The 14,413-nt window shown below is 33.6% G+C and overlaps 1 protein-coding gene across 5 annotated transcripts in view; it reads right to left on the bottom strand.

Annotated features, from left to right (window-relative positions):
- The window catches only part of HIVEP1 (HIVEP zinc finger 1), a 146,101-nt gene that overhangs the window by 63,216 nt on the left and 68,472 nt on the right, over positions 1-14,413 (bottom strand). For all 5 annotated transcript variants that reach the window (XM_045847034.1, XM_045847035.1, XM_045847033.1 and 2 more), the window contains exon 3: positions 6,518-6,571. In XM_045847034.1, coding sequence (XP_045702990.1) covers positions 6,518-6,571 — 54 coding nt within the window. The remainder of the gene's footprint in view (positions 1-6,517; positions 6,572-14,413) is intronic.

The raw sequence follows: 14,413 nt of genomic DNA, 5'->3' as shown, positions 1-14,413 counted from the left end.
CTGTCTAGTTCTACACAGGAACCTAACTTCCCTCAAGCTTCCCCAGTTAAAAGAGGATAATTCCAGGGCACCAATTACGCTTATGTTAACAAAAATCCTACTTGTCATCTGACTCTTTGTGGCAATTCTGAATATCACTGAGTTATTTCAGCAGTAGAGATTCCTTACTGTGTTTCTGAAGCCATATAATCAATCTACTTATATTTAGGATCTATTACTCTCAAATACATGGTGAAATAAATTATTAACGGAAATTATCTTTTAAATAAAAACTTTCTGGTAGCTGGAGTATATGATGTCAGAGTAATATCGCAGCTACTGAAAGGAAAGTACTGGTATTATGGTAGAGATTTCAGGATTTTGCTGTTTGAGAGGGAATAACGTGAAAAATCTCAGCAACCTGACCTAAAATCTCCACCTTTTTCCAAACCACTGTTTGAATCCCATTTTCTCCTGAATCATCACAACCTTTTTAAAGGAGGTGACTGTTATGATCTTATCACTCAAATGGCATTGTAGAAGAGGACTAACACAACTGCATTACAGATTCAACTATCACTAGACCATGACTCTCATCCAGCTACGGTGCAGAATGACACTGTAACAGCACAGCCCAAGACCTGGCTGTGACAGCACTTTGTGTCACTTTCTGATTGCAACCCTGGGGAAACATTATTTAACATTTTGAACTTCAGCTTTTTAACCTTTGTAAAATAGTGAATTTACCTGAAAACTCTGGATTCTATATTCCCAACATAAAACTAAGAATCTTTTTGTAGAACATTTCCTGAGATATTTTTTACATCATATTCAGAAACAGATAAAATTAATTTAGAAATACAAAATGGCTTTAAAAACAATATAACAATGCAATTAAGTAAAAATAATCACTAACAAAAATAAAAATAAAAGCCCCAACCATGTAGGGATAATATTTTATCAAGATGGTCAAAGAAACCAGCATAGAAATTGTGTGAGTACCCCGTATGAAATGATGTGTAACAGAACTAAAGCAATACTTAGTAAGAACTTAATAGCTTTAAGTGATTCCAACAGAAAGAAGAAAGGCATGAAAATGAATAAGCTCTGTTTCCAACTTACAAACTTTGGTAACAAAATAAAACCAAAGAAAAAGACCAAAAAAAGATAATAAAGAACAAAATTTAATAAAACTGAAATGGATCATACAAGAGAGTATCAAGAACGTAAGAAGTTGGTATAGTAAACAGGGAGTGAAACAAACCTCTTGCAAAAGTAACAGAGGAAAGACACAAGAGAGGAAAGACACAAATGAACAACATTAATGATGAAAGATGAAGCCATAACTATAGATCCAGCAACAATGAAGGCAGAGTAAGAGAACAGTATGAATGACTTTTTGCCAACAAATACAAATAGTTAATAAAATGGATAAATTATTAAAAAAATATAATTTACTATTTGACTGAAGAGCGAAAAAGAAGCTTGAATAGTTCCATATCATTAAATACATTGACTTTGTACTTAAAAATCTCCTTCAAACCCTCTCAAAAGTCAAAATAGACATGCCTATATCATTTCAATATTAAACACTTACTTGCATGGAAAGCAGGAGTATACAGTTCTCAGATAACCTCAACATAAATCAGACAAGTAAAATTACAAGAGAGTAAGATTACAGGCCAGTATCTCTTGAACAGGAATACAGAATTCAACGCATAACAACAAATCAAATAAAACAACATGTTTAAAAAGATTAAACATCAAGACTAAATTGGTTTTATTAAAAAATGCAAGTGAGGTTTAAACATTAGAATAAAAGACCGTAAGATTGTCTTTATATATGAAGAAAAAGAGTTTGATTTTAAAAAGAGACCATTAAGGTATTTTAAAATCTCATAATTAAAGTAACCTTTTAAACCATTAAAACAAACCAAAACACTTGAACCCACCCTCCCATAAAAACATATCAAATATATATTTTAATGGTAAAATATCAGAAGAATTCCCTTTAAAATCAGGAACAAGTCAAGGATGCCAACACTACCATTTTGTTGGCATTCCATTGGAACGAACTGAGTAAAACAAGGAAAATAACAGAAATGATAATTGTAAAAGAAAGAAACAAAGCTTTCATTACTCCTAGTTGACATGACTGTTTACAAGAAACTCTAAAGCATCTACAGACAAATTTTCAGAATGGATGAGTATAGCCAGGTTGCTGGACATAAGATGAATATACAAAAATATGTTTGCTTCTATTCAACAAGAGCTAGAAAATACGCTCTTTTTCTCACACACACACATACACACATTCATACAATCAATAAAGTCAGCAAATAAATAAAGTCCCAAGAATTAAATCCAGTAAGACACATATGAAAAAATTGTGATATAAAGAAAATACAAGTATCAAAAATATACTATCTTTCTGAATAAGAAGGCTGAAAATTGTGACTATAGTTAGTTTGCTTCAAATTCAATGGGATCTCAAAGTTCCAACAAGTTTTTTAAAAAGCTGATTCTAAAATTTAAATGGATAAGCAAAAACTAGAAATAGTTAAAATACTCTTGAAAAGAATGGTTAGAATTTGCTTTACTGTATATTAGACAATAAAGTGATAGTAATTAACATGCTTTGATATTAACCCATGCACAAACAGAACAGAGAGCAAGAAACAAATTCATACATTCAGAGAAAATTAATATGAAACAGCAATAAGGGAGAAGCTACTCAATAAATGTTTTAGGGACAAATGATTATCCATTTGATAAAAAAAGATACTGGAACCTTAACTCACATCATATTTTTAAAAATCAACTCCAGATTAATTTTTAATGTGAATATGAAAGATTTTTAGAAGAAAACAGGAAAAACTATGTAAGACCTTGTGGTAAGCAAGAATTTCTTAAGACAGACAAACAAAAAATCCCATCAAAAATACTAATCATGAAAGAAGAAGATTAATAGATTGACAATATTATAACCAAGAACTTCTCTTTACTAACAGGCACTTTAAAGAAAGAAAAAAAATTAAGCCCAACTAAAACATAAAGTGGATAAAGGGTTATTATCAAAAATATATTAAGATTTTTAAAACATACAAAAGATACCAGTAAGTATTTCAAGAAGTGCAAATGAAGATATGTTTCACATTATTACCATTCAGGCAAAAATAAATCAAGAGCTCAACAAAATAGTATTTTATACCCACTCAACTAGAAAAAAGTTTAAAAGACAGACAATACCAAGTACTGAATAGCACAAAATGATTTCTTAGATTCTGATGATGGGAATGTAATGTTTCCAAAAAGAAACTTTTTGGAAAATAATTTAGCATAAACTTATGAAGCTGAATATCTACATTCCCAGGGTATGAGAATATTCATAGCTGCATTGTTTGTGATGACAAAAAGGTAGAAATAACTCGAATCTATTAACAAGAGAATAGGGGAACAAATCATTTCACTCAGTGAAGTATTATTCAACAGTGAAAGGAAATGGCTATTCAATACATCCAACAACATGCATGAATCTTAGCAACAATGTTGAGTGAAAAAGCTGTCACAATTACATAATTTTATTCAAGCTCAAACTCAGCCAAAGCTAAAAAGTATATTGTTTAAGAATACGTAAGTAATTTTAAGAAGCACTAAAATGATGACCACTAAGTTGAGAACAATGAACACCTCTACAGCACAGACAGTGGCCAGCAATCACGACAGGCAACAGGTTTATGCAACAGTATTAGCAGCGTGTCAATTGCTAGAATCAAAGATTATTACCATGTTATTCTTTGCTTTATAGTTTCATATCTTACATATATTCATGTTTCAATATTGTATGACAAAATTTAAGTGTTAAAGTCTATTCAAGAGATAAAAATTTCTAGTAAATCTATTTATTTCTTCCCAGTTTATCTTACACCTATCCTCCCATTACTATATCTGTGACATTTACTATCTTATTTAAAGCCTGCACAAAAATTTCAGAAATAGTGTTGAGCACATTGGATGTTAAGGACAAGTAAATAGCACTGTGAGGAAGAATATTATGACAATCTGGAGAACTATATGGATGTTGCATCCTGTATTTTCCCCCAAATTGATTAAAATTGAAATAAATAAATCAACGTCATCTGATTTTCATTCATAAGCAGAAAAATAAAGTACACTAACATAATTTAGTGCACTTCCATACACTGTTGGTGTGTAATGGGCAAAAGAAGTTATTCTGACACCATATTACAAACAGATTAATCTTTCCTTAAAATGTTAGAAAACAGGACAGACATCTATTTTAATCTATCAATAACGAAAAAAAAAGGTTTCACATGAGCCTACCATTATGTTAAGTGCCTCTGAAGATAAATTATTTGTCCTAATGGTTACCAAAAAGAAGAGGGGAGAAAAAGCCTTAAATAAGTTAAGGACCACAGTATGTAACAACGGAGACAAAGCCTTAGAGCTGTCTGTGGGCACTGTAGGAAAAAAGCCAGACTTGCAGAGGGAAATAAAAGCATGTGGAAAAAATAGTGAAAAAGTGATCAATCCTAGATGAATCATTTTAATGATTCAATAAAAACAATAAATAACTCTAAATTTTTAAGTATATTATTCAAAGGAAGAAATAAACTTCAACAAAATCATTCTGCAAGCAAAAATCTTAGAAATCTCAACACCTGTATTCCTAAAAGTTTTCATCTCGTGTTGTTAAACACAAACTGATAATACTCCTTAATTATATTGAAGAGAAAAGCTATTTTATTTTCAATTTGCCTAGAACATGTATGTAAAAATGAAGGCCAAATAGTAATTCTAAGCAGTGAATTGAATAGAATCCATCCTAGGTCTTAAGTAAGTGTAGCCTGCCAAATGAAGCCCACCAAATTATTCTAAACCTCATTATCCATTTTCTTTTTCTAGAACCTTTGTTCCGTTTCCTCCTTCCTGTTGGGCATTTAGTTTACTGTTCTCAAAAACTCTTTGCCACGGGGGTGAGAAAGAAGGAAAAGGAAGGTGAACACACATTTATTTTACTACCTGAAGCAGCTCTAAACCATTACTAGATGTGAAAAAGGCTGACTGAAAAACCGAAATTTAAGATCTGTCATAGCCTGAGTACCTTAAATGCTACTTACAGCCATTCAGGGAATAGATGTTTAGCCAACCTCTCAAAGGCACAGCATGGCTTTGGTGATATCTCTGCTTTTTCTATACTTGCTTTTCTGCAACAATGTCATTAAAGGGTCATATTTGATATGGACCTTTGATAGATTTTTTGGAAGAAAGGCATAGGAAGAGGGGACAAAGAAGGAGGACACTTCATCACAGTACACTGTACATCACAGCGTTACTATTCATACCAACCCCAAACAATCTTGGAGGTTTCACAACCTGGTCCAAGGAGAACCTGGACAGGCAGAAATTATACCCCCTAAAATCAATAGTTAGGAGCCTAACTAGATTTAAAAGACACTTAAGAAAAAGACTTTCAGCTGAAATCCTACATGGCTAATTTACTGTCAAAATATTCTACTATAATAGAAGATATAACAGAAGCAAAGAAATAAAAAAATCATGAAATATAAATGCCGTAAAAAAATTTATATTGTCTTAACCAATTTTACTCATTAACAGATAACGAGTAAACTATGTACCCCACTGTCTTCCCCTTCCCACAGGCCATTCTACACTGAAGGTATTTTTTCCTACCACCTGGACGAATAATCAGTATGCTTTCTATCATGAAAACCAATTTTTGCCTTTAAACTTCTATGTCATACAAAATTATACCAGTTGTAACTAGAAAAAGGACACAAAGACATTTAAATAAAAATTTATCATTTTCCTCAGGTTTTTCTCACAACATTGTTCAGGTATCTGTAAATAAATCTCTTTGAACTTTATCAAGTCCTACATAAGGGATGTGTGTGCATGCATGTGTGCATGTGTGCTTTCAAGTGAACAAAAAATTGTATATTCTACGTGCTGTAATGCAATTTCATTCTTCTCATTTAGCAACAAATTATCAATTGAAATAACATTTTAAAAAATGTGTAACATCCCAACATATGAATTTACTATAATTTTTCAACTACTCCTCCACTGACTAGCATTTAGGTTATTTCAGTTGTCTTAGGTTTTTGCCATTTCAAAAATATACTGCATCACATGAACATACATACACACAGCCATCAGCATCCAGTTTTCTGGTTTTATTATTGCTGTGGGACAGTCTCATACACAGGCTTTCAAAAGAGCTGCAACAGCCTTCACTCCTGCCTGCGCTTCTACTCCTACAACCACCACACTCCCATCAGCAATATATCAATATAGTAACATGTGGGAAACAATCATAAAGTAGGCTATGTAGCTAAAACATTTCATAAAGCAAAGTCCATATATTTTTAGGTATCAATTAATTTAAAGTGATTTTTAAATGTGCCATTTGCTTCCACTGATTTAGTAAATGCTGCAATTATATATAGGAATCTCTATAAAAATAAAGTTTATATTGGGGTTGATTTTAATTTACCTTTTTTTGACACTTCTGCCCCATTAAGTTCTTTTTGTGCTTCTTCAATTTTATCTAAGAAAAATAAAGAAAATTAATAAGTCAGCTCATTTTTACAAATAATATAGTAAAACAAATATATTTCCTATAAACAGTTTCTGATACACAGCAATAATATTTGTTGAATGAATTATTTATCAAATATGTATGAACTATTAACGTAATGACACGTTCCCTTTTAAAATTATACTACATTAAAGAGATACTATATATAACTAGTGACTATATTCATGAGAAACTCCAAGCCAAACTCCAAGCAAACCTCCCATCTATGCTACTCTAGAAGTCCTGTTCTTTAGAAACTAAGAGAATAAATGTTTATTGGTATTTTTTAAAATAACTAATGACTACAGAACTGTTATATATGCATGAAGTTTTGAAAGATGAGCTGTAACCCAGAAGCAATAACTAACAAAGACTTGGAGGAGGGCTGCGAAAGGAAGGGACAGGAAAGGGAGTTTATTGTGAATGAGGGCCTATAGCTTTCTGATCTGAGGCTTTGGGTGTAACTGGATTTTGTAAATTAGCACATGTTCTACTTTGGTAACAGTTAATTTAAATTTTATGAGGATATACATATTTGATGATTATGACAGTAACCAATTCTAAGTTTAAATACAGTGGTCTATGTACTAATTATAAAAGTTATAAAATACCCAAGATACTATTTTGTACTGAAATACAGCATCAATAATTATATGATATTTTAGATAGTCCATGGAAGTATAGTTTAAACGCTTTCAAAATATTTGTACTTTAGTCATGTATGCCTTCTGGCATACATAATCAGCCCCCAAAACAATCTCTAATGATAAACCTAATACCACTACCAGCCAAGGAAGAGGTTAATCCCTCAAATGACATCCTTCCCCAAATAAATAAAAAGCACAGATCCCACACAGGCCCTTTAAACTTTGGTTTACCTGCCTCTTCCCCCATTATTCTTGTTGAAAAAGCCAGAAATTCAGAGAACCTTTGAATTACTGATCAAAATCCTTTCAATTGTATACTGATCCGCCCCATGTGCCAAATCAAGTCAGAGGGGCAGAGCCAAATAAAGAAAACAAGCAAGCTTGAAATATTAGACACTACATATCAGCAATGGTCAAAAATAACTACAATTTTCATTCTGACAAATCCATTTCCCATAGTAGTGGCTTACTTGCTTCCTGCTAAATATTAGATTCAGAATAAGGTTTATAAATAGAGACTTCCAGTTAAGATGGCAGCACAGGTAAACATGGCTTGTCTCCTCACACAACTATGTCAAAATTACAACAAAACTATAGAACCACCATCATTCAGAGCCATCAGAAATTGAGCTGAATGGAAGTACTGCAACTACAGAATTAAAGTAACCACATCAAGACTGGTAGGAGGGGTGGAGATGGAATAGACTGGTCCCATGGGAAAAACAAAAACAAAAACAGAAAGGGATATCCTGAAAACAGACGGGTCCCACCACACACCAGGCTCCCCAGCCAGGATTCTAGTGCCAGGAAAATAAATCTCTATAACTTCTGTCTGCAAAAACCAATGGGGATTGATGATAGTGTACGCAGCCTTATGAATAACTTCAAGCATTCCAATATTCACATCATAGGGGTGCTAGAAGGAGAAGAGAAAGAAGAAATTGGAAACCTATTTGAAAAAACGATAAAAGAAAACTCCCCTAATGTGTTGAAGGACAGACATACAATTCCAAGAAGCACAAAGAGTCCCAAACAACATGAACCCCAAAAGGCCCACACCAAACACATAATTAAAGTGCCAAAGGTTAAATACAAAGAGGGAATCTTAAAAAGAGCAAGAGAAAAGCATCTAGTTACCAACAATGGAACCCCCATAAGACTGTCAGTTGATTTCTCAAAAGAAACTTTTCAGGCTAGAATGGGTAGGCAGGAAATATTCAAAATGATGAAAAGCAAGAAACTACAACCAAGATTACTCTATTCAGCAAACTTACCAGTCAGACTCAAAGGACAGATAAAGAGTTTCCCAGAAAAGGAAAATCTAAAGGAGTTCATCATCACCAAACCACTATTATATGAAATGTTAAAGGGTCTTCTTTAAGAAGACGATGATCAAAAATACAAACAATAAAATGGCAATAAATACATATCTTATTAACAATTGAATCTAAAACACAAAATAAACAAGCAAGCAGGACAGAATCATAGACACAGAGAACATTTTGATGATTGCCAAATTGGAGGGGGTGGTCAGGGAGTTGGGTGAAAAAAGTGAAGGAATTCAGAAGTACAAATTGGTAGTTACAGAATAGTCATGGGGATGTTAAGTAGAGTATAAGGAATAGAGTAGCCAAAGAACATATATACATGATCCATGGACAATGGTCAGGAACTGCCTGAGGGGGTGAGAAGGAATGGTAAAGGCAGACAAAAGGGGAACATTAGCGACAACTATAATAGCATAAACAATAAAATATAATTAAAATAAAAGATTTATGAACAGAGCCCTGGCCAGGTGGCTTGGTTGGAGTATCATCCCATAAATAGTTGCAGGTTCAATTCCTGGTAACAGCACATGTCTAGATTGTGAGTTGGTCCCCAGTCAGGGAGCAGACAGGAGGCAGGCAATCAATGTCTGTCTATCTATATCTCTCTATCTCTCTCTCTCTCTCCCCCTTCCAAAAATATCAATAAATATATCCTTAGGTAATGTTTTTTTTTTAAAAAGAGTTATGAATAGTAACATCTTTGGAAATAATATAATTTTTCTTATTTTCACATTATTTTTCTCATGAAATGAGTGAAACTGAAAACAGTACTAAAAAATACATATTAAATGCAGAAAGTGGATCCTGTGTTCAACAGTAATGTTACTTCAAAGAGAAAAATAGCAAATGCATGGGTGAAATCTGTATTAAAATAAGTAACAAAGGGACAAGGTCTACTTTTTCAAAATGCAACACACTAAGTACATTGTAGACATTCAATATGTAAATAAACACATCACATAAGTTAAACACACAGTCCTTGAGAAACATAAAAGACAAAATCACTATTATTTGTATGTCAACAGTTCATCCAAACTTAAGATCCATAATATATGTGTATATGTTATATATAGTCATAGTAGTAATAACTGCGTTTAAGGGCTTATGTATATACATAGTTTGGAATTATGTAATAAAGTTTTTATTAATTGAATCAATTGTGGCTCAAAGCAACAAAAATTCACAAAAACACATTCAAGAGTAGCTGTTATTTACTTAGTATATTGAGCTTTGGCCACTTCTGTGTGTGCTTTAATATAACAAATTCTTACAAAAATAACCTCAATTTATTGTTCATTTGATCATAAGAATCTAATCTTTGTTTTTAAATTTTTCAATTAAGTTGCCTTTTTCTTGCCCTGGCTTGTGTGGCTCAGTGAACTGAGCACTGGCCTGTAAGCTAAAAGGTCACTGGTTAGCTTCTCTGACAGAGCACGTGCCAGGGCTGCAGGCCAGGTCCCAGGCAGGGGGCTTGTGAGAGACAGCTGATTCATGTCTCTCCACTGATCCACTTCAATGCTTTAAAACCTGGAGCTCCAGTTCAACAGGTAACATGGTCTTCAAGTAGAGAGCTTAGAAACAACTATTATTATAAGCTTTGCTTCAATTTTAATAAAAGTCCTATTTATATTTAACCTTTGCTTTATGACTCTTCTGGTAAAATATAAGGTTTTCAAAATTATAGATTAAGTAGTCACTTACTATATGCCCCTAACTGGTTTACACAAGCATTTATTAATTTTCAAAAGTATTGTTTACCATTTTTTATTATGACCCAGAGCAAGAAATAATATTTTACACTTTACCCAATTACACATGCTTACATATGTGCATACAGAATTAGAAATGAACTTACCCACACTCAACCTTCTATCCTTTCCTATTCAACATGAAAAATGCTGCCTTGCCCAGCTACATTGATTTTACAACCCACTAATGATCTGTAAACCTGCAGTCTGAAATTCATTGATATAACAAACAGTTCTCAACAAATCTTTTTTTTTTTTTACATTGTTTTACCCTATTCCATTACCAAACCACAGGTAACACTTCCCAGCAACAACAGACTTCATTATAAGCCTTGAGAGGGAGCTGGGTAAGGGGTGGAATGTTGTTTGGGATGGGGTCTCAGACTCTAAAACATCTTCCATCATGCCCTCCCCAATGTCAGTTATCTCAGGCAACAATTTCACAGAGAACTACACATTTATAAATAAATATTTCTTCTGTTGCTGTTGCTTAAAAATAAAAATAAATATAGGTTCAAAATGGACACTCATACCATGTTGGCAAATCTAAAAGCATTCTTACTGTAATGAGCTCTTACTGTATTTAAATTAAGATGTTAATATTCTAATAATCAATTTTTACTAAATATACTTGGGACTATTACCTAGAAAAGACCCCAGAAACACAGGAATGGATCCATAATTTTGCCTAAGAGAGAGAGGGATCCGTATTTGAAAGAGTGGCAGGCTAGGAGAGAGGGTACTAATATTATAGGTTATATTTTAATTCTGCAACTATTAGAAATGTATACCTTTTTATAGTTTTTTTTCCTCCAATAAAGCACACAAATTATTTGTTAATGGTCAAGACTATGAACAATCTTGTATAATGCCTTACATACATAAAAACTTCTGTGTGTACAAAACAGTGCCAAATATTTTTTCACCATCCATAAATCATTACAAATAAAGGAAAAAAGTACTTGGGAAACATAATCTGACCACTGAGGGAAAAAAAGAAATTGTCCGAGAGCCCTTAGAAAACAATTTGTCTTTTGAGGTTCTGAGAAGACTAGGCGATTTTTATAATGTTATAAAATAAATCAATCTTCTAATGGTCGGTAGGCAAATGTTTTCTGCACATTGTCACTGTATGGTAAATGTGCAGCCTCCTACACCGTCTCCAATGCCTGAGCACCACTCCTTGAGAGACTTGGGATCCAGGACATCACAGCTTTGGGGATCAACCCACTGAACTATTAGGATGAAAACACAAAAGCTGTGTGTTTTTATTACATTGAATGTCTACCCTGTGTCAGGTACAACAGAAAAAACTAGAGATGAAAAAAGACAGAATAGCTCTCCTGGATGAGCTTACAGATTATTATATACCTCAAACAATCACTTTAGTATCAATTTGATGGTAAATATAAAGTCTGAATTCCCCTGTGTGGCATCTATGTTCTTTGTGATCCCATAACCTGTCTGCGTCCCCATTTCCCCATCTTCTTTTCTGCTTTAGTTACACCTAATGCAGGGTCTGTCGGATCCCCAAGACTAGTCTAGGGGAAGGTCTTCCCAGAAGGCCCCTCCCACACCCTCCCTTCGCTATGTGACACTCTTTCAACAAGTTGCCCCCTTCAGGACACCTCCTCTAACACCCTCATTCAGAACCTGTCCCTCCCTTCTCTGTCACCACCAAGTCTTGCATGTAGAACCCTATTTGTCTGTAGCTAAATATCTCATGAACATCAGTAGTAATGACATACGATGGCCATGAGTAATTTACTGATTATATAAACCTTGACAATAACCAGCCATGTGACAGAAAGAAAACTCATCTATTCTGAAAAAGAGAAAAAGGAATACCTGTGCACCATATAGAAAACTGGCATTGGGTGGTTTCACTTAAGAATCCTCTTTAATATTATAAATGATTACTACAGTTGGGAAACTGTGCAAGTACCCTGAAAGCACTGGAATAGATATTACTCCATTCAATCTATCAATTTAAATTATTTCTATCTTGAAAGTGACTAAGTACAAACTGCCATTATCAAATAGTCCAGGGGATGTAAATTACAGCATAAGGAATACAGTCAATAACACTGTCATTACTATGTATGATTTCAGGAGGGTATTAACTTACTGGGGTGATCACTTCATAAGGTATATAAATGTCTAATCACTATATTCTACACCTGAAACAAATATGATACTGTATTTCAACTGTAACTGAAAAATATTTTTTTTTGAAATGAATAAATAATAATTTCTACCTTAATTCTATCAGCCTATCGTCCTTCTTGCTGTTCTGATAGACCAACCTTTCTGTTCTAACACTTTCCCACAGCACTTAGGCCTGGAAGCACAAAGTGAAAATGCTAATCATAAAATTCTATGAAGTATATCCTAATGAACTGTAAAAGGCTCCTCTATTTACTGAGAGACCATCTGATTGAAAAAAAAATCACCATATGTGACTGTACTATTTTTACTGCTGAATAAGCCTAACTCCTACGTCCCCTCATTACACATCAGTACAAGCTCCTTACTCTTACTGTTAACTACCAGAGCTATTTCAATAAGACTAAATATACGACAATGATGTAATGTTAAAAATGCATCCAATACCCATAACCCTTTATAGATGCTCTTCTAAATGAATATTACCCTAGTGTTCACCACTAAATCAGCTAAAAAAATCTACCATTATAAGTAACACATTTTAGCCTTACAGTTACACGTTCTGTGCATCCCTTCAGACCCACGTCTTTGCTAAGAGGACACTGTACAATAACATCAAAATTGATAGTCTAGACTAGTAATATTTAAAATTGAAAAATATTGCTTGAAAAAGTGAAAAATATTAGAGACTCAACTCTGTGCTAATGAATTTAAAAACTGTGATTACTAAAAATTCTAGAAAAACATAAGATCATTTAGCTTGTCCAGGAAGAAAAAAATTCAACTAGAATAACAACCATGGATGAAGCTGAGACAGTTACCAGAGAGAAACACATAATTACCTTCTGTAAAGGTTGCAGGCCCAGTCGATTTTAGTATCAAATTCTTTCCAACTTCTTAATCAAAGCATTTCCTAAACTGTTACAAAGCACAAGGTAACACAAAAGGAGTTCTGAGCCATTTATAAAGCTGGTAAAATCCAATATCAAAATGCGAACAAAGAGGCAGAACAATCCATACTGCAGACAAGTCTCACATGTGAATAGGATGCAACAATCTTCATCAAGAACTGTATTCAAAGGTAAGAAAGCCATGACTAAGAAGGGTGTCAAATAAGTATGTATTTCAATATCAGGAAGCATGATACTATGAGCTGTAACAGCAAACAGGACAAGAGACAGAAAAGGTAAACTAAATAATGTACAAAATGTACTTGATTAAATCATATCTCTAGTGCAAAAAAACAAAATAAAAACCTTCAATGATGAATATAAAGAGATATACTTCATCATATTAATCAGGTGTTATTCTAATAAGCACCCCCAAAGAAATTAGCCACAAGATAGAACTGGGGGAATCAAAGAGAAACATAGCCAAGGGAAGGTTGTTTGGTTTGGTATGTTTTTCAAAGATGTTTATAGATTCAAAGAGAGGAATCAATAAAAAGAGAAAATATACAAGAAACAGTGTAAGATATGAAGGGGCAATGTTCTGCAGAGAGTAGAAGACAACATCAAGAGTCTAGGTGGAGAGTCGGTTTTGAATAGGGCAATCCGCGGGTGATTCTCTGAGGCCTAAAGAAAGAAAAGGAAGACGGTGGTAGATCAGATGCGAAGTCTGCTAATAGAAAGGATGAGTTTGAGGGAGTTCTAGCCAATTACCTAAATTTTATTGAGATAAGAGGCATGGTTGTCTACAAAGAAAATGGAGTTTAGTGTTTGTTTAAGAGGTTTTAGAGACTGGTGGAAATTAGACAAAGTAATGGATGGGAATGGAGGAGCTGACCAATTTGAAGGAAAAACAAAAGCACTGATGAACAGCAACCAGGGATCTGTGAATGTGGAAACCCATGAATTTTTGTGGCTCCAATGTGCAGAGCAATGTTATCCTTTCTAACAAAGTTTGGCAACCCAGAATGAAGAA

The sequence above is a fragment of the Phyllostomus hastatus genome, unplaced genomic scaffold, assembly GCF_019186645.2.
Source record: "Phyllostomus hastatus isolate PE091 unplaced genomic scaffold, TTU_PhHast_1.1 phas_contig_524, whole genome shotgun sequence".
Classification (NCBI taxonomy): Eukaryota; Metazoa; Chordata; class Mammalia; order Chiroptera; family Phyllostomidae; genus Phyllostomus; species Phyllostomus hastatus.
This window is presented reverse-complemented; position numbering and strand designations above follow the sequence as displayed.